The sequence below is a fragment of the Chrysochloris asiatica genome, unplaced genomic scaffold (assembly GCF_000296735.1).
Source record: "Chrysochloris asiatica unplaced genomic scaffold, ChrAsi1.0 scaffold00009, whole genome shotgun sequence".
Taxonomy (NCBI): Eukaryota; Metazoa; Chordata; class Mammalia; order Afrosoricida; family Chrysochloridae; genus Chrysochloris; species Chrysochloris asiatica.
In genome coordinates, this window is record NW_006408527.1 from 22,009,369 (window position 1) to 22,030,477 (window position 21,109).

Consider the following 21,109-nt stretch of genomic DNA (forward strand, 5'->3'; position numbering starts at 1 on the left):
TCCAGAGACAGACGAACAGAACAGTGATTCGTGCAGAGACATCAGTGAGCTCCGCCTGCTGCAGAGATTCAGAGGAGGCTCCTGAGTCAGGGAGGGGTGGGCTGAGTCTTGCTGCTCCATTAAGATAAATTAATATTATTTGTTCTAAGTAATATAGCTCTTTTTTTTCAAGTTTATGATTTTGTTTTTTAGGAATACATGCTGAATACATGTATGAAATGATACACCTGGGATTTGCTTTAAAATCATCTGATGGTTGGAGAAAATGGGTGGGCATATAGAGGAGACAAGATCAACTATATGTTGTTAGTTGTTAAAGCTGGGCCGTGGGTGAATTGGGGCTCATTGTGTGGTTCTCTCTAGTTTTATGTGCAATTGAAATTTTCCATAATAAACAGTTAAAAGGAAAAAGGAGGTGGAGTTGGCAGAAACGGAGAAGCAGAGCTAGCCAGACAAAAGCAGGGAGGACATTTTAAGTGGCAGAAACAGTATACATAAGGGCACCCAGGCTAAAGAGAACCCGGCAGGTGGGCACTTCAGTATGACTGGGCACAGAGCATGGAGGGAGATGAGGCTGCAGAAGCAGGCCCAGGCTAGATTGTGACCACCTGTGTGCCAAGTGCAGAAGTCTGGGCTTCCTCCTGAAAGCAGTGGGCACCACTGATCAGATTTGCATGTTAGAAGATATGTTTGGCTCTGTGTGCAGGTGGATACAAGAGAAGTAGAATAGGAGGCAAGAGACTCCAACCACAGCCTCCCCAGTGGGAACAGTGAAAGAGCTCACTGAAATCTAGTAGGTGTGTGGAATGCAAGAAGGTGGCAGGGAGCATATAGGGTCAAGGCTGATGTCCTGGGGTGCCATTCCTGGAGATTAAGAAGGCATACATATTCAAATGCTGATACCCTCTGCTCCTGTTTTTCTATTAGACTCAGGACTGGCTACATCAGTTGAAAGACTCAGGACAAAATGATAATGTAAGACCCCTTGTTGGAGACTTAAGACTTTCAAGATGGTGACAGCAGAGCATTAAACCGGACAGAGGGTCCTTCTGAGCCTGGGGCCCTGTGACTGCACACCCGTGGAGCTGGCCCCATGAGGCCATGGCAGCCTTTTCTGTGGAGAAGACAGGAGGAGCTGTGTGAGAGCCAAGGCTATGTTCACAGCTCGAGGCAGCACAAGGACAACATGTTCTGGGACCTAAGTGGGACCCGGCTCTGGGACAAATAGCTTGCGTTTAAGCAGCTCCTTATGTTTTCCAAACTTGCTTTGGTTTTGGTGTATGCTAGGGTGAAGTGAGGAAACAGACAACACTAGCTGGGCATTTCAGAGAACAGAGTGCTAAAGCAACTTGTATGTCTCTACACAGAGATTAACTGTTTTCCCCAAAATTGGGATTTGTTACAAGCTTCCCAGTATGAGTCACCAGAGCAGTTGGCAAATCATTTAGGTCTGCAGAGAGCATTGGGATGGACCCTTCATCGGTAGGAAGATCCACCACAGAACCGTCAGTCCCCTGGAGATGAGCACTCCATGACCCCAGACAGAAATCAGGACATTGCTGCCTATGCAGGTCATACCAGCAGAGGCCATAATGCCATACCCCATCTTGAAAGCTCTCTGTTTTTCTCCATTTTCAGTAAAATGTGGACGGAGTAAGCATTCCTCACCCTTTCTCCTTTTCTTAGTGGCTCTTCTTGGGCTTCTAGGAAGGAACCAATAATCACACAATCACAATACCCTTTGACCAAGTTTGATGAAGCATTCAATGCAGGAGTCCAGCCTTGTTAAGGAGAGTTTTGTCCACCCAAGTTTTCATGTCATTTCCTTTTCCCAGAATATACCTTTCCCTGGGGGGTGCTAGTTAACTCAAACTGCTGCTGACCCTAAGGTTGTTGGTTCAAATCCACCCAAAGGTACCTCAGAAGAAAGGTCTTATGATCTACTTCCAACACATCAGCCACTGAGAACCCTGGGGAGCACAGTTCTATTCTGACACACATGGGGTCACCATGACTTAGAGCCCACACCATGGAAACAGTTTGGTTATGTTCAACCCTTTACCCACGAGGGCAAAGCCAGCACAGAGATGGCGACCCTCACATCTAGTGGGAAGCCTGGTCTTGAGCTGGACTGTGGCAGAGAATGTCCTGTCTTTCCTAGGTTTACAAACCACTGCCCTTTTCTTGGTCACCACTCCATGTCCCTGGGAGATAAAAATGAGCTGTGGGATTTCTCTTTATACCAGATTTGTAATATTTATCACTAGGGCTGATTTCATGGCCAGTGAAACAGAACCAGGCAAGGCTGAGGTTCCATGGCAGGTCCTGAGCCCAGCTAGAATAAGCATGGCCCTGCCCACCCAGAGCCTAGGCTGGGGACTGAGCACCAAGATGAAGAATCACTGGGACCCCTCTCTCCCCACCCTATCCATCTCTTCTCCTCCAACTGGCCTGAGGGATCTTGTTATTTTTTAAATTTTGTTATGAATCTTAATTATTTTATTTGAAATTGATTTTGTGTTGTTTCAACCCTCCCTCCCCCCCAATTTTTGGGGGTTTTGTTGGTTCTGTTTTCTGGTCGTAGATGTAGATTCAACGTTAGATATCTATTTACCACCTCACATCATACCATACCATGATAAAATCCAGATGAATTAAAGATCTACGTTAACAACTACTCCAAAGAAAAAGCTTAGGAGGCAGTAAGTTATTGTTGATGGTGGAGGAACAACTCAGGAAAGAAGGCTGACACTGGTCGTACATCTTGAAGAATGGAATCAACATCACACATAGAAACTGTTGAGTTGGTGTATATGTTGCAGTATACATTTTCATCACCAAAGTAAATACTAATAAAAATGTGTCTAGATATAGGGCTGCTAACCTCAGGTTCTGCAGTTCAAAATTACCAGCTGTTCCTTGGGAGAAAGATGCGTTCTGCTCCTGTAAAGATTTACAGCCTTGGAAACCTTGTACAGGGTCGCTATGAGTCGGAACCCACTCCACGGCCCAATAATAACAACAGATATAGGGTAGTAGTTAACCAGGCAAAAGAGAAGAAAGAAGAGTTTCCCTAGTGAGAAGGAATATCATTGCAAAGGCTCAGAGGCATGGTTCCCTCCAGGAAGCATGAGTAGTCTGGTGGGGCTGGGCTGAGACTATAGAAGAAGAGAGACACCAAGAAAGGGTGCTGAGAGAAGAGGGTCAGCAGCCAGATTGTGAAAACCTTCTGAGTCTAGACTCTATTCTGAGGGTAATGAAGGCTACTGAGGGTTTTAGACAAAGAAGTGAATCGATCAGATTTGGCCTTCAGAAAAGTCCTTGAGGCTGTAGTGTGGAAACTGTTCTGAAAGAGGCCAGCAGAGGTAGTTCAGTAGCCCAGGTGAGAGGTGACTATGGCCAGGACTCAGCATCAATGAGGGTGGAGGTCAGGATTGATTCAGCAGGTGCTAAGAATGTAGTGTCAACCCCGTGTTTGTGTGTATGTATTGGGGTGGGTGTGGGTAATAGTTAAATCGCTTTTACAAAATAGTTCATTTCACAGCCTCCTCCAAAAAAATCCCTCAGGCTTTTTGGAGGGGGGAAAGGCTGGCTTCTCTAGGAGCAGAAAGCAGTGCAGCATATATCTAAATGTGAATATATCCCACAGGAATCCCAGCCCTCTGGATTCCTTCCTAGTCTGTAACCCCCGCATTCCTCGGATCCCTGGCTTCCAAGACATGGCATCTGTTTTTTCCCATGTATGTATCTATGTCCCATGTATGTATTCTGCTTTCTTTTACAGCTCAGAAGTGATTACATTTAGAACTCATCCTACTTGGTTATGATATAATTAAAACAACAAAGAAAACCCTATTTTCAAACATGATTTCATACATGGTAACATACACAGGTATAGGAGTTAAGATTCCAACACCTATTTTGGGAGTATACAACTGAATCCATAACAAAGACCTTGAAAACACCCACAACTGAAGTAGCAAACAGAGGAAGAGGGGCCTTGAAGGAAACTGAAAAGAGCTGTTTTTCAGAGAGCTAGAAGGAAAACCAGAGAAGAGTGTTATAGAAACTAAGGGAGGAATGCATTTCAGAAGGAAGGGTCTGGCCTACAGCATCAAGTGCTGCCCAAGCAGATAAAGAACACAATATAGAAGTTTGATTTAGCAACAGGTGGGTCAGTGGTGATTTGGAGGATAATGGTTTCTGTACGATGTCGATGTTGGAGGTTAAGGTGAGATTGTGTTAGATTGGGGAATGAATAGAGATTTTTTTTTAAAGGGGGAAGGTAAAACTCTTTTGCAAAGCTTGAGTGTAAAAGAAGGAGAGAGGTAGAAGGTAGAACTTAGAAAGTATCTTGGAACTGAGGCAGGGTTTTGTTAACATAGGAGAAATATCAGCAGTGCCAGTAAAGAGGGATATGGCTAGAGGTTGGAGGGCATGGGGTATCCATGGAGAGAAGAGTGGAGGGAAGACAGAGCCCTTGGGGAGGGGTGAGCCTAGGGCAGGAGAAAGACCCTACTCCTTCCTTATGGCATGGCCTGAGGAAAGCAGAGACCAGGTAGGTGGAGGTGAGTTTCTCAGAGTGCTCTCAGGGTAGTTGGAGGAGTGCTCGGAGGGTAGTTGGAGGAGGTAGTTGGAGGGTTGTGTTCTCTTTGTTCTTTGGATGTAAATAGAGGAGACTGTCTCTGAGAATGGAGGTGGAAAAGAATGAAAGGTCCAAGAAGAGAGGAGAATGGACCACACAGATGCTGTGGAAAACCTGGAGAGAGCTGTTAGGGAAATTGCCTTATTTTTTAAATTGTTTCCTTTTTTTAAATAAAGCAACTTTTGTTATTTTTTTCTAATCATAAAAGCAATTCAGACATTAGATATCTACTTGGAAAGAAAAAGTTAGATTGCTACATCATATCACATCACACCCCAAGATAAAATCCAGATGAATTCAAGATCTAAGCTAAAAAAATAAATATATAGCTTTCCAGATGTACGGTAGGAGTTCACCAGCCAAAGAGAGGAAAGAAGAGCTTTCCAAATTGTAGAGCAATAATGATTGTTAGCTTTTGCTGAGACCTTCCTGTGCGTTAGACACAGTTGTAAAGGCTTTAGATGTAACCCCTTCAGTGGAGCCTCACAACAGCCCTATGGAAGGTTAGGGTCCCCATTTTACAGATGAGAGAGGTCAATGAACTTGCCCAGTTAGTATGCCATACTAACTCTTGTTGTTGCTGGTCAGTGCCATGGAATCTAGAGCAGCCTATTTAGGGATGGCATTCTAACTCTAGAGCTGGTGCTCAGCAGGGACCCCACAGGGCCAGTGGAGGCTGGAGGGAGGGCGTGCCTGAAGTACCAGACTCTAGCTGGGCTCCATTCCCCAGCATCTTGAAGCAGACTGTAGGGGCAGGCAGCACAAGCAGAGAAGTAGGGTTGGGGCTTTGGCCCACAGGCATGACTGGGCTGAGGCTATTGGCAAGATGGTAAATGGAGTGCTGCACAGGGAAGGAGGTGGAGCCGTGAATGTGGTGGTGCAGGGAAGTCAGAACTTGGGACTAGAAGAGTAGGAGTGAGAGCAAGCTAGAAGCCTGGATGGGTAAGAGGAACACTTGAATTTAAAAGTTTTGCGGTGTCTCTATTTAGCATGTGACATCCTCCACTTAGCAGGAATTAAGGCCCACTCAGGAGTCCCTAGATAGTTAAGCACTCAGCTACTAACCCAAAAGGTTGGAAGTTTGAGTCCACCAAAGGCACCTTGGAAGAAAACCCTGGTCATCTAATTTAGAAAAATCACAGCCATTGAAAACCCTGTGGTTTGAGTTGTACCCGTGGGGTCTCCATGAGTCAGAATTGACTCCACAGCAACTGGTGGTGTAAATCTCACTGTTTCCCATAGGCCATCTTCAACAACAAGAGTGTCAGTAGTGATCTGGATGACAGTGGAGGATATTAAGGAGGCTCCAGCTTTGCCCTGAAAGATCATATTCAAGTGCTGACCTAGAGTGATGCCGTAAAGAAAGTGACTAATGGAGGCCAGCTCTTGGGGTCAGCTCCTTTGCCTGAAGCTAGCAAGTCTCTGGTTGGGCAGAACAAATTTGACGTCTCTCCAGTTGCTCAGTCCTTTGAGATGATGTGGTGAAGATGGAAAGTAAAATGGCTATCAGGCCTCCCCCCACCTCTGTCCCACAGGGACTGGGCTTCTCCTTGTTTACTGCATTCCTTTAAGGAACATCAGTGGTGGGCAGGCTCTGGGGAGCTGGCCTGGCTTGCTAGCAGGCTCTTCACTCCCACCTCCTCCCCCAACTCTGGACAGCCTCAAGGTTGCAAGCCTTGGCAGGCAGCCCAAGAGCCTTCTCAGTGTGTATTCCAGGACGTTTCACTTACACGAGAGTGCCCTATGGTCACTGATGCTGGACCAGCCTGGTCTAGACCCTGCTCTAGGAGCAAGGACACAAGGAGCCTGGAGAACCTCCAGCAGAGGACTCAAAACCAGACTGGGACACATGTGGTCCTGAGCCTGGAAGGAGAACCTGCCCTACTCCAGGTTGGCCTACTCCAGGGGTGGGTGGGAGTAGTTTAGTCACGTTCTGCAGCCAGCACTGCTGAATGGCAGAAAACTGGGTTGTCTTTCCAGTAGCCCTGTCCCCTTATACCAAACTCACACTTGTTCGAGTCCTGGCTCGGCCTGCCCTGGGCCTTGGCACATGTGCTTTGTGAGCAGGTTCTCTTACCAGTCCTGCTTGCCAAGTCCCTGCAAGCCCATTGCCATTGCAACCCCTTTTTCTCAGCCTTGGATTCTGAATAGTGCATGGTGGGAGATGACTACCCCTTCCCATTCCAACACCCCCTCCCCTGAAAATGATTTCAGCTTTTGTTTTATCATGATAAACGTATCTGTAGCACATTTGCCAATTCAACCTTTCTTACATATACAATTCAGCAACATGGGTCCTGCTCATCCAACTGTGTGACCATCACTTCCATCCATTTTCAGATGCTGATTTACGGTATCCTTCATTTATGTGGGCTCAGCTCCTGGCTCCACCAGTTACTTATTCTGCAAGCTTTCTTGGTCTTCATCATTTTAAACTCATATTTGACTTCATTGGTGGACACTATTCATTCACTCATTCATTCATTCCTCAGCTATCTACCAAACACCTATGGTGTGCCGGGCATTAGGCTGTGTGCTAGGGATCCAGCAATTAACAAGGCATTCTCCCCACTGTTGGGGAGCCCATGGTCTCACAGAACAATTCAGAAAGAGAGCCAAGGGGCAAGTGAGGGGGAAAGGGGAGTGTGGCAGGAAGTACAGGGAAGACCCGGGTATTCAATTCCCAAAGCACATGGAGCTTGATCCGAAGGGGTGGGTAGAATTTACCCATTCACTGCTGTTTCGTTCACTTCCGACTCATGGCAACCCCATATGCTACAGAGCAGAAGTGCTGCTCCCTAGGGTTCTTGGCTGTAATTTTTACAGATTCCAGGACTTTCTTTTGTGGCACCACTGGGTGAGTTCCAATGGCCAACCTTTAGATTAGTAGTTGAGTGCAAACCATTTTCATCATCAAGTAAAGCTTGTTGTTGTTATTAAGTGTTGTTGAATTGATTCTGACTCATAGAGACCCTGCACAGAGTTTCTTGGGAGTGGCTGGAGGGTTTGAACTGCTGACCTTGTGGTTAACAATCTAGTGCTTATCCTACAGTGCCACCCCACATAGGTAGGGGTTGTTGTTGATAAGTGCCGTTGAGTCGGTTCTGACTCATAGCAGCCCTATATAGGGTCTCCAAAGAGCAGCTAGTGGGTTTGAACTGCCAACCTTGTGGTTAACAGTCCAGTGTTTATTGTCCAGCACCAGTAGAGGTTAACCAGATGAAAATGGGTGGAGAAAGCCTGTGCAAACATAGAAAGTCCATAGGATGAAGCTTGGGAAGGCACACAGAGGATGGGGCTGCAGAGGGACACCTCCCTTCAGCATGCTCTTCTGAGGTCTGTCTTGCCTGCTCCCCTGGCTCTCACTAAGCCTGGGCACAATCGACTTTTTCTTCTGGACCCTGCCCAAATCTTTCCGGGTGCCCCGCCCCTCAACCCATTGCACGTGGCCTACAGACAGACACTTAAGACCTGGTTCCAAGCTACTCATCTTAATGACTCTGGAGTTTCCCCAAACACTTGGGTGCACAAAGGACTAGACGGTTCACTCATGAGTCCTTTTAACACCCAGACACCATGCAAATGGCTTGCCAAGTCCTCCCTGAAACTCTGTTTCTGGCTAGGCATTTCTCAGAGGTGGGGCCAAGGTTTCTAACGGGAGGATAGAATTGGGTGGGGCAAGGCGGCATGCTGGCTGAGGAGAAGTGAGCATTTTAAGAAGGCACAGACTTGACTCCTTGTCTACTTACTTACCTTAACCTCAGTCTTCCTTTCACCGAATTCTTCTAATGTCTTTAGTCCTGATCCTTTTGGCGACTGTGTTCAAGGGGACAAAGCTTCTCTCTTGCTTCCTTCCCAGGCATGCTGACTTTTCCTGTACTGGGATTGATGGTACCAGCCACCACCTGTGTGTCAATTTATGGTGGCTTGTGTGTTGCTACAATACTGGAAGCTATGCCACTGATATTTCATATATCAGCAGGATCACCCATGGTAGACAGATTCCAACAGAATTTCTAGACTAAGACAGAGTAGGAAGAAAGGCCAGGTGATCTGCTTCTGAAAATCAGCAAATGCAAATCTTGTGGGATATTAACGCAGTGTTAGAAGAAGAGCCCCCTGTGTTGGAAGGGATTCAAAATACATAGTGGTTGCCAACACTGGTGAAGATGACATGTAACCAGGCAGCATTTTGCTTGCTTGTACACGGGGTCACCATGAGTCACCAACTCAAAGGTAACTAACAATTATAACATCTATTTACCAAACTTCTCCTCCTCAGAAATCAGCTCAGATGGCTGTCTGTATGGCACCGTACTCCACCCCCTTGTTCTTCCTGGCTCGGGGGCTATATATATTACCATATGATTAGTGCATAGATAGTTACCACCTGTGAGGTCCTTCTCAGTGTTATCTTTTGCCTCTCTGAGAAAAACACATGTGAAGCTTCTTGTCTTCCAGCCAGACCTCCTCCTCCGGCCAGCTCAACAGCTCAGCTCCCTGTGGCTGCTACCCTTTGTATCTTTCAGTTTCTTCTTCCAAGCCGGGCTGTGGACTGGAGTATTGTTTCTTCGTTTCCCTTTATTTCATTTTTTACCCCAAAATAAAGCACATAGGCCCTTTTAAGACTTTAATTGCTAAGCATTGGAAAACTAACATGAGAAATGGCCAACTTCCTCAGACACAGTGGAGACTCTTGGGTGATAGATGCTGACTCCTGGGGTGGGGGAGTGGGGAGTGGAAGTATATTGGACTTCTGACCCTGGTACTCATTCTCTTCAGGCTTTCTGCCCCTCACCCTGCCTTAGCATAAGTCATGGGACCCCTTTGTCCAAGAGGGCCCCTCCTCCCAGCCTGAACATGAAATCCAAGGGAAAACTGGGGGCCTCTCCTAGATCTGCCAGTGTAGGAAGGTGGCATCCTGTTCACCATCTCCCTGCAGAGAGGCATGCCCGCTCCATCGATGTGTGCCTAGAGCTGAGCCAGTGCCCAGCCCAGCCAGAGAGTATATGCATTAGAACCCAAGAAATTTGAGCTTAAACTCCCATTTCTCCACTAATTACTACCGAGGTGACTTATTTAAAAGTAACACCGTCTGTAAAACTGGGGAAATGATAACACGGACACTGTAGGATCAGGGTACTGGTGCGGTGTTGCAGGTTAGTGCGCTGAACTACAAGGCCAGTTTGAAGCGCAAGATTGTCGATTCAAGCTCACCAGCCACTCCTTGGAAACCTTATACAAAGTTGCTATGAGTTAGAACTGACTCGAGCACTGAACACCACCACCACCCTATAGGATCAGCACTGGACTGTGGACCACAGTTGGCAGTTCAAACCCACCAGCCGCACCTTGGAATCCCTATATAGGGTCACTATGAGCTAGAACCGACTTGATGGCACTTAACAAAAACAAAACAACATCCCCTAGAATCTATAACACCTTGTCCAAAAGTCACAACTGCTTGTTCCAAAGTGAGAATTTTCAACTTTATTTCTAAGGCACCGAAGTTCTGGTGTGGCACTGTGGGTTAATGCGCTAGACTGCAAGCTTGGTTTTAACCTCAAAATCAACAGTTCAAGCTCACCAGCTGCTTCTGGGAAACCTTATACAGGGTCACTGTGAGTTAGAACTGACTCAACAGCACTTAACAACAACAACATGATGCTGGAGTCCTAGTGTGGCACTATAGGATAAGCACTGGACTACAAGGTCAGTTTGAATCACAAGGTCGGTGGTTCAAACTCACGAGCTGGTCTTCAAAAACCTTATACAGGGTCACTGTAAGTTAGAACTGACTCAACAGCACTTAGCAATGATGATGTGAAGGAATCTCTCTGTGGCACAGTTAAGCATTTTGCTATTAACTGAAACTCATGCAGAGGTGCCTGGAAAGTAAAAACTGCCATGAAAACCCTGTGGAGTACAGTTCTACTTTGCTGCACGTGGGGTCATCATGAGATGGAACCAACTCCATGGCAACTGGCTAGGGGTTTTCATGATGAAGTGATGGCTGTTAGTGGTGTCTTAACATACTTCTAGGGAGTAGTGGGAAAATCAGACCCACATGAAAGGCTCTTGCTCCCCAGCCATAGGAGTGTCCCTGAGACTAGAGCCTCACCACCATGCTTGGCCCATTTCCAAGATGGTATCCAGGAGCAAGTTCCGCGACCTGTGCAAAGCACTTAGCACAGTGGGCGTGGTGGCTAATGATGTCATTGTTAATATTCATCAAAATTCAGTGCTGGGTGCCTGGGCGAAGAGCCATCCCTGGACTAGGCACTGAAGGGAAAGAAGGGATGAGCCTGCGGTCCCACTCACACAAAGCAATACAACACGGAAGTTGAAAGTTCAGACTCCACAGACTGCAAACCTAAATCTCAACCTTGCTTCATCATGTAATAGTTGTATGATTTTACACTTCCAATAATAGTGCATATCCAATAATATTGTAATACCTGATTATCCAATATTATCCAATAGTAGTGTAATCCCTGTAGAGTGGATCATAATATAGAGTGATAATCATGTAAAGGAGCTCTGGTAGTTTAGTGGTTACGAGTCAGGCTACAAACCTCAAGGTCAGCAGTTCGAAACTACCAGCCATTCCGCGGGAGAAAGATGAGGCTTTCTGCTCCTATAAAGATTTACAGCCTCGGAAACCCTGTACAGGGTCGCTATGAGTCGGAACTGACTCCACAGCACACTACCACCACCACCACCAATTGTGTAATTCCTGTAGATTTGATAATAATATAGGGTGAGAACAGTATAATACCCATAGAGCTGATAATAGTGTAGAGTGATAATCATGTAATCCCTGTAGAGTGGATAATAGTATAGGGTAATAATAGTATAATATCCATAGAGCTGGTAATAGTATAGGGCGATAATAGTATAATACCCATAGAGTTGATAGTAGCATAGAGTGATAATCATGTAATCCCTGAAGAGTAGATAATAGTGTAGGGTCATAATCTTGTAATCCCTATAAAGTGGATAATAGTGTAGGGTGATAATCATGTAATCCCTGTAGAATGGATAATAGTGTACGGTGATAATAGTATAATACCCATAGAGTTGATAATAGTATAGGGTGATTATCATGTAATCCCTTTAGAGTTCTGGGAAGCCTATGTCTTTGCACTCATGGTTGCCCAGTGTTCTGCTGGAGAGATGGGGTGTTAGGAAGCTGCTGGCAAGTTCTGTGGACAGAGAATTTGGGAGAAAGGTTTGAATACAGTTGAAGAGTTGACTTCTCGAATGAATTGTCAACCAGGGTTGGGGAGCCATGCCCTTTAGAAACATGGGGCTTTAAGCTCTGAAAGGAGCTTTTCCCGTCTTAGAGTTTCTCTTCTGTTCTCCACCAGATAGAAGGCATGGCCTGCCTTGGCCTAGTCTTTCTCCAGAAAACTCAGAGGCCTGATCATCTTTGGCCATCACTCCAGCCCCCTGGGAGTTGCCTCACATGTTCACAGTGGTACTGGGAAGCCAGAGGGAGGTTAAGCAGGGTGGGGAGAAGGCAGCAGGGGGCATCTGGGATGCCTGCAGGGGCACAGCTTTTCTTAGCTCCGTGACTGCATGGGCCTTGGCTTCTCAGCTCAGGGCTCACCAGGTGCATAAGTCCCCCAGGGTGTGCCCTAGATAACCCCTCAGAAGCTGAGCATGTAGGAGGCCTGTACCCAAATGGCTCGAGTTCTGTGGAGTGAAGGGACACAATACTCCAACACTGCTTGAGATGTTGCTTGGGTATGGATTGGCTCTCAGACAATAACTCCAAGTTGGAACAGGGGTGGCTTGAGACATCTGCCGGATCTTGGATATAAGGGGCTAGACTGGAGCCATGTGTGGGGTCTCTCTGAGCACCCATCTCATTGCTGATGGTCTCCATGTGGGCTATTTGAGGATGGTGTTTAATCCCAGAGTGTCACATGATGCACTTTTGTTGTCATTATCTATATAAGATATGCAGGCCCCAGGCTGGGCATTTTCAGCCTCCCTCCTGCCTTGATTGAGGCTGGGGGCTCCAGAAATGCATACTCTCAGAAAAGACAGAGGAAGACAGTTGTGCAGCCCCCACATCATATGATAAAGCCCCCAACTCCACATGAAACGTTCTGAGTTCCTGTTTCTTGAGTGGTTTACTTTACTCAAACTTTGGGCAGAAATTGGGTGTGTGTATGGATCCATGTGTACCAACCATTCAGTGTTCCATTTAAAAAGTGTGTTTCCAGAGGTGTCAACTCAGGAGAGTAAGGTTAGAGCCCTACTCCACCCTCACTCCCCCTTTCTACCTTTATCCTCTGTGGCTTCAGTTCCCACATAGACACCTGCAGCCAAGAGGGATGTGTGGGAAGGGGCTACTCAGAACTCCTCCTGTAAAGGCTGGTGGGGATAGTCAGTGTTCTCTGGAGTGAGAGCTCTGAGAAAGGGAGGGTAGTCATGGAACAAACTAGAAGGGTCAGGGATGATAAAATAGGGGGTTGCTAGGAAGTGTCATGAGGCCTTGTCCCTGAGACACTGCCAAGGCAGGAGTGAAAGCACTTTAGCCAGGGTGTGGGGCTGAAAAATGGGGCTACCTAGCCTTTTTTTTTTTTTTAAATAATTGATGCAAAAGTAACTTTCTTGAACCTCAACTATCATGCTGAGTGAAAGAAGGCAGACAAAAACCAAAACCCAAAACATATGGGTGTATACTTTTTTTTTTTAAGTTTTCATTGTGAATTGAATGAGTGATAGTTTACATGGGGGAACATCAGTTTTACACTCATCCTATGGTATTCGTTTCATTGCAATGATTATAATCCCCTTCATGCTTCATCATTCAACAGTATTTGCTTCTATTCCCTCTGTTTTTTTGGATGTGCACCAAAACACTCAGGAATAAGCAATTATTCAAACAGCCAAAGGGCACACCCTGCAAGCCTGCCCCCTGGCCGCCAGCACACATACCCTCTCATTTCATGACTCTAGAGTCCTCAGCTGCTCCCTCTCTTCATGTCATCATCTCTGCCTCTATCTCTGATGTTGCTGCTTCTCTGGGTAGGGTCCCACACTCCACTCCCACTCTTCTCCTTTGATGGTCTCAGGGTCCTCCGCTCCGAGACTGTAAGATTGACTACTCACCCATTTGTGCTACAAAACTGCTACTTTTACAGTTGTGACAATCACAGTTAGTCATGATAGCAATTACTTACTATTGAATCCTGAGTCTTGTCCCCATCTCCTTTCACCTGACCTGTCTAGACAGGATGAAAACCACTCAGTGAGGATTCTACCCCTCCCCCCCCCACTCTGAATCTAAACTCCCTCTTAAAAATTTGTAAGCCAGTCACTTCATGTCTTTACAGCCTCCCCTCCGCCATTTTAGGTAGCCAATGTCTAAGTTGCCCATCCCCATCAACCCTGTGTACAGAAGGGATGGGACTGATCCTTGCTGTAAAGATTCTTTCCCTCTAGGTTGGTATTTTAAGCTACTACATCCATAAGTGTAGGTCAAGTTCATCAGATTATAGCGATTTACACTTGTTTTCTTAAAAAAATTTTTGTTCCCCTCTCTTTTCCTTCCTCTAGTTGGGTTCTGAACATCCAGCCATTGAAACGAGGTCCAATGGGCACTATCTGCAAGTTTGGGCAGCCTTGTACATATCCCCTCATTTCATATCAGTTGGATACTTCACTCTCAGCTCTAGTCCTCCATGGCCATGGCCTTGTCCATGGGCTCAGGAGTCCCCAAGTCTCACCATACTTCAAGTCAACCAGCTCTCACCATACTCCAGGTCAATGGGGGTCTATGTAACTTGATCAGATTCAGCCCACCTCTTCACTTCTGCTTTCTCTCCACTTCCACTCACCAGTAGACCAACATGGTCACCAGCAAGTTTACATACCTGTTCATATATTCCCTTTGAGTTTCAGTCTTGGGAGGGGGTTTGTCCTGAAGGGACTTGATTGCTTGCCTTGATGGCTCCCCAGCAAACAACTTGCTTGTTCTTGTAGTAGCCAATCATACTGCCATTTTTGTTTTTGTTTTTTCCTGCTGGTCTTTCTTTGAAGAGGTAGCTCCTGTTAGGGATGTCCTCTAGGATGAGATTGAGATCCCATACCTCTGCTTTGTAGCCTGGGGCCAGGACTGCTTTGCAGACAGGGAGAAGCCTCCTCCTCCAGTGCTGGGCTGAAGGAAGGCTAGAGAGGACCTCAGAGCTGATCACCACAGGGCATCTATGGGCGCCAACTGCCTGGGGCACAGAGTGCAGAGGCCTTGTCCTCACCAAGTTCTCATTTCAAAGGGATTTCTGAATAGACTATTATTTTTTCTCCCCCCATTTGGCAGTGGAAGTGATGAGATGTCCGCCCCTGAGATTAATCAGATAAGACTTCCCAGAGCAAGTAGTATCAGAAGGCCCGAGGTAAGGAGAAGATTAACTTGGATCCTAAATCTGGTGTGGCCCGACAGCTAGGTTCCTGCATCTCGTCACAGGTGAATAGAGTTGCTCAGAGGTCATCCTTTCCATTCCCCCTGCCTCCAATGGAGAGGGTTCTCAAACCAGCCCATGGGCTTCCCCTAATCCTAAAGCTTTTTCCAAGGAGAAAACTATCATTGCTGCTTAGCTTTCTCATCCAGAGCCCTGTGGACTTAAACTGGAAGTTCTGTGTTCTATCTACCTTAACCCCTCTTGCTATAAGGGACAAACAGTAAGTAGAGTGAGGTCCAGAGACAGGAACTCAGGCTAAAATAATCTCCAGAGGTCACCAGGATACACCAGCAGTTCTAGAAGCAAAAAGAAGTTGGCTGGGACTCCCTTTCAGATAAGTATGAAGGAGGCAGCTCTGCTATGTGCCGAGGAGCTGGGCTAAACAGAAATCCCAGCGCTGGGAGGATGCTGGGCGCCTTCTCCTTTTAAGGCAACTTCTGAGCTCCACAACCACACGAGCTGCAACAAGCCCCAGCCCCACTCATTCCTGGCTATTTGGAGGAAACTGGTGATTAATCAGTGCTTTCTCCCACCCCTAGTATGTTTTTCATTAGGTTAAAAGGGTTGGCACCTCTCTTCAAGAATAGGCACATGGCAGATCCAAGGACCCCAGTGTGGTGAGGTACCCCAGGAGCCACAGGGCATAATCCTGGATGCAGACAAGGGGGAGAGGGTGAGACTTGTGTCAGTGCCAAAAGAGAGTTAAGATGTGGGAAATGATGTTGGTGGGGGAGGGTTGAAGTTCTGGTCTAAAGGGGGCTGGTTTGGCTGAGCTGGGAGAAGGCCATGGGTGTGCAAGGGGATGTGAGCAGCAGGGGTCAGGCGCCCAGAGAGGGATGCTAGGCCAGCAGAGGGGAGCACCTTTGCCCCTATCTGGGAAGGTCAGAGAAGGTTACCATAATGTTGTCACTGCCAGTGAGACAAGTGGTAAACTGCTTTTCCTGAGCTTGCTGTGTGACATTCCTTGAATGATCATTTCTCTGGACCCTGAGTTTCCCTCTAAGTGAACTCTGTGAGTAGCACAGGAAGCCTACAGAGGGCACTGGGTGGTGCAGAATGGGCTGGGGGAAATGGTGAAGTTTACACATTTGGGGAAAGGAACAGGCAAGTCTCTCACCTCCATTCTCCTGAAGTGGAGAGAACTCAGACTCTGAACTCGGAGAAAGGAGGAGGGAATGAATCCCCTGGACACACTGTGAGCCCATCATGATCCACCCTGAGGCACCTCAGATGAAAGGGCTGGGGATCTACTTCCAAAACTTTAACCACTGGAAAGCCCGTGGAGCATCGTTCTATTCTGACATGCATGGGGTCATCATGAGTCAGAACTGACCCAACAGCAAACAGTGTGATACACTGTGGTGGTTTGGGGATAGAATTTTTGCCTGCCATATAAGAGACCCAGGTTTGATTCCTGGCCAATGCCAAGTTTCAGCAAAACTTCCAGACTACAATTGTTGCTGTTGTCGTTAAGTGTCTTCCAGTCAGTCTGATTCATGGCGACCCTGTATGGGGTTTCTGAATCTTTGCAAGAGCACATAGCCTCATCTTTCTCCTGCTGAGCAGCTGGTGGGCTCGAACTGATGATTTTATGGTTCACAGTCAGGTGCTTATCCTATAGAGCTACCACACTCCCTTCAGACTAAAACAGGATAGGAAAGAAGTCTGGTGATTTACTTCTGAAAATCAGCCTTTGAAAGCTCTATGGATGGATACAAAGGTCTCATCTTGTTGTGCATGGGTCACTAAGAGCAAAGGGACCTTCTTGGTGACAGCTGACCAAACAAAGGGCTGACCCATTAGGTCTCCTCCATCTGCAGTCTCTTCACATATTCCCTTTATACTCTTCCTTTCAAATCAAGGTACAGAATGGCCACCTCAACTTTTGCACCCAGCCCTGAAGGGTCAAACCCAGTTCCCTGGGGGCCAGCATGTGAGAAGGAGCTGTACCACCACAGCCCCTCTAAGTTCTGAGGAGGACAGGGGTGCAGGAGGAGGGAAGGGGCGCATTCCTAGGCCCTGTCTCATCAGGCCCTGTGCCCCTTGGCTGCCTGTTGTGATTTGAGCAGAGGAGCCAAGAACTTGAGCTGCTAAATAAACACAGGGACTGGTCCCTGAAGGCATGTGTTTGTAATACAGGTACAAATTGTTTCCAGAGGACCAACTCAGCTCCATTCCCTTTGGGAGGGTGGGGGCAGGGAAACACTACAAGGCTCAGAAATAGAGGGAATGCTGCTTTCTCTTTCATCTTTCCCCTCTTCCCACACCAAGCTGGACACTCTTGGAAGACAGACAGTGCTTCACCATGCAAGCCATAGTCTTTTTCTTCAATACCCTTCAGGGAAGGGCATCCTGTGAGGCCCTACTTGCTCTGGGGTCTTTGTTCAGTTGGGCAGTGCAATCTAATAGCAAGTCCCAAGTCCTGCTGCTCCCACGCCAGACCTCTGACGTTCTCAGGGAGGCTTCAGACTTCATGGAACTTTGTAGACTTAGAGCTGGAGCCCTGTGGAGATTCAGGGCAGTGCCTGCTGTGTGTGGCAGCTCTACTGACTCTGTCCCTGAACAACCTGTCAGATCTGTGTAGCCAACACAGAAGTGCAGAATCCTAGGTCCCAAATCTGGCAGAGTCCTCCAGAGGTTGGCTGGCCCAGGGGGAGCCAGGACTGACCTCAGAGGTGCTTGCCTTTAGCATAGCTATTACTGGAAAAATAAGGACAGCATTGTGAATTCACATGAAATATATATAGGTGTGCCCTTCAGTCTATTAAGTCACCCTGACTTCTTTATGGCGGTTGTTACTGTTAAGTACCCTTGAGTCGGTTCCCACTCATAGCAACTCTGTCTAGGGTTTCCAAGGAATAAGATGGTGATGGTAGATTGTTGTTATTCTTGGTTGCCCTTGAGTTAGCCCCTACTGTCCCCCCAGCTCACGACAACCCCATACACAAGGGAACAAATTGCTTCCCAGGCCTGTGCCATCTCCATGACCTGCTGTGGTTTGAACTTATGTGATCCATGAGGTTTTCATTGGCTACTTTTTGGAAGTAGATCACCAGGACTTTGTTTCTAGCCTGTCTTAGTCAGGAAGCTTTGGTGAAACCTGTTCAGCATCATAGCAACACACAAGTCTTCCCTGACAGGTGGTGGCAGCTGTGCTTGGGGCGTATTGACTGGAAATTGAACCTGGGTCTCACTCATGGAAGGGGAGAATTCCACCATTGAACTATGAATGCCCTTGATGCTGGTAGGCAAAATAATGCCCTGAATGGTAATATGAAATGTTAGCAACTGTTACTGGTTCCGGCACCCCCCCACCCCCAAGGCTTTTTCTATTGGCAATGTATTGGCTTATCAAATTCCAGTATCTCAGAACCACTGACCTAATTCATTGAAAGTAGGGCCAAGGTGAGGTGAGTGAGGCATTTGGCTCAAGCACAAAATGGAAGGGCAGGGAGCAAAAAACTCAAGACCAGAGATAATACTGTATTTTGAAAAAAATCAGAATAAGTGAAAATTCCCATAATGGGCAAAGAAATTTTTAAAACACAACATCATTTGGGACCAAATGCCACTAGGGAAGGAGTCTTGGTGTGGCACCATGGGATAAAGGACTGGATCTCAAGGTTGGTTTGAACCACAAGGTCGGTGGTTCAAATTCACCAGCTGCTCCTTGAAATTCTACACAGGGTCACTATGAGTAGAAACCGACTCAACAGCACTTAACAACAACACTAGAGAAAGGGCAATTTCAATGGTTAATTCTAGCTGTCATTTGATGATAGCTAATTTTCAAAGAAAAGGTAAAATGTTCCCTCTGTGGCAATACCTCATTTATTAATTCCACAAACACATATTGAGATTTCTGGTGTATAGTCCTGCCTCAGACTCCAGTGTGGCTCAGCAGAGCACTACTGGAAGGATTCTCTCTAAATCACTCTGGAAGGGAAGGACAATGAGAACAAACTGCCACACCTCTCCAGGAGTTCGTTTTGGTCTCTCATGATCCTGAGGCTTTGAGTCTGCTCGCAGTCCCTTCTATCAGCCGGAACCCAGGTATCTCATATGCTGCCTTCAGTGGGGACATGCACATTACCCTCCCAAAGCTGGCTGTCGTCCTGAGGCTCAAGGGCAGTTGTATAAGTGTTCCTTATGCTTGTCCCCATGATTATGCCTTTCCCTCTGCAGCTCTTAATGTTTATTTTTCTTTTCTTAACTCCTAGGAAAGCAAGCAAGTAGAAACCAAGACAGATGCCAAGAATGGAGAGGAAAGGGGCAAAGATGCCAGCAAAAAAACCCTGGGCCCCAGACGGGATTCTGACCTAGGGAGAGAGCCAAAGAGGGGTGGCCTAAAGAAAACCATCTCAAAAGACAAAGATGAGACTGATAGCAAAATCAATGAGAAGCCTAAGGAGGAAAAGGTCATCAGGGGCATTGACAAGGGCAGGGTCAGGGCTGCAGTGGACAAGAAGGAGGCAGGCAAGGATGGCAGAGGAGAGGAGAGGGTCATGGCCACAAAGAAAGAAGATGAGAAGAAAGGGAGTGACAGGAACACAGGTCCTAGCAGAGACAAAGATAAGAGAGAGGAGATGAAGGGAATAACCAAGAAAGAGGATAACGGGAAGGTAAAGGGGGAAAGTAGGAACCCGGACACCAAGAAAGAGGATTGGAAAATGAAAAGAGAAAGTGGGGACACAGGCACGAAGAAGGAGGATGAGAAGGCAAAGAGAGGAAGTGGAAACACAGAAGCAAAAAAGGAGGATGAGAAAGTTAAGAAGAATGAGTTCCAAAACAAAAAAGAGCCCAAGGAAGAGAGCAAGACCAAAGCACTAGAGGGAAGCCCTTCAGAGAAGCAACCCCCAAGTGGCCCTGCCAAGCCCTCTGAAGGATCTGCCAAGGTGGAGGAGGAAGCAGCTCCCAGCATATTTGACGAACCTCTGGAGAAAGTGAAGAACAATGATCCAGAGATGACTGAGGTCAATGTCAACAACTCAGATTGCATCACAAATGAGATCTTGGTCCGGTTTACTGAGGCTCTGGAATTCAACACCGTGGTCAAGGTGTTTGCCTTGGCCAACACACGAGCTGATGACCATGTGGCCTTTGCCATCGCCATCATGCTCAAAGCCAACAAGACTATCACCAGCCTCAACCTGGACTCCAACCACATCACAGGTAAAGGCATCCTGGCCATCTTCCGAGCTCTCCTCCAGAACAACACACTGACTGAGCTCCGTTTCCACAACCAGCGACACATCTGCGGTGGCAAGACGGAAATGGAGATTGCCAAATTACTCAAGGAGAACACCACCCTGCTCAAGCTGGGCTACCATTTTGAGTTGGCTGGACCCCGAATGACCGTCACCAACCTGCTCAGCCGCAACATGGACAAGCAGCGACAAAAACGGCTGCAGGAGCAAAGGCAGGCACAGGAGGCCAGTGGAGAGAAGAAGGATCTGCTGACGGTGCCCAAGGTGGGTGCCCTGGCCAAGGGTTCTCCCAAGCCCTCACCTCAACCATCTCCAAAGCCCTCTCCAAAGAACTCACCCAAGAAGGGGGGTGCTCCAGCCGCCCCACCACCACCTCCACCTCCCTTGGCACCACCCCTTATCATGGAGAACCTGAAGAACTCTCTCTCACCAGCTACCCAAAGGAAGATGGGAGACAAAGTGCTCCCTGCCCAAGAGAAGAACTCACGTGACCAGCTACTGGCCGCCATCCGCTCCAGCAACCTCAAGCAGCTCAAGAAGTTAAGTAGTTGTGGGCGTGGGCAACAGTGATGCTGCTGGGCAGTGGCCTGGAGGAGAGGGTGGGCGCTGCAAAGGGGAGGGAGGCAGAGGAAGCTCATGTCAGGCTGCAGGTAGTATTCAGGTTCCAGAGTCTACAGGGGACTTCAGATAATGTCATCCACCTTCCTACCTCCGGGCAGGGACACCTATATGTCACTTTGAAAGGAGACTGTCCTTAAGGAATGTCCTTCCACATCTCTCTC

The 21,109-nt window shown here is 47.3% G+C and overlaps 1 protein-coding gene across 1 annotated transcript in view; it reads left to right on the top strand.

The window, feature by feature from the left end:
- Nucleotides 1–20,897, top strand: part of LMOD1 (leiomodin 1 (smooth muscle)) — a 43,476-nt gene extending 22,579 nt beyond the window's left edge. Inside the window, exon 2 of the mRNA XM_006834225.1 lies at nucleotides 19,341–20,897. Within this exon, the coding sequence (XP_006834288.1) occupies nucleotides 19,341–20,897 (1,557 nt within the window). The remainder of the gene's footprint in view (nucleotides 1–19,340) is intronic.
- The last annotated feature ends 212 nt before the right edge of the window (nucleotides 20,898–21,109 follow it).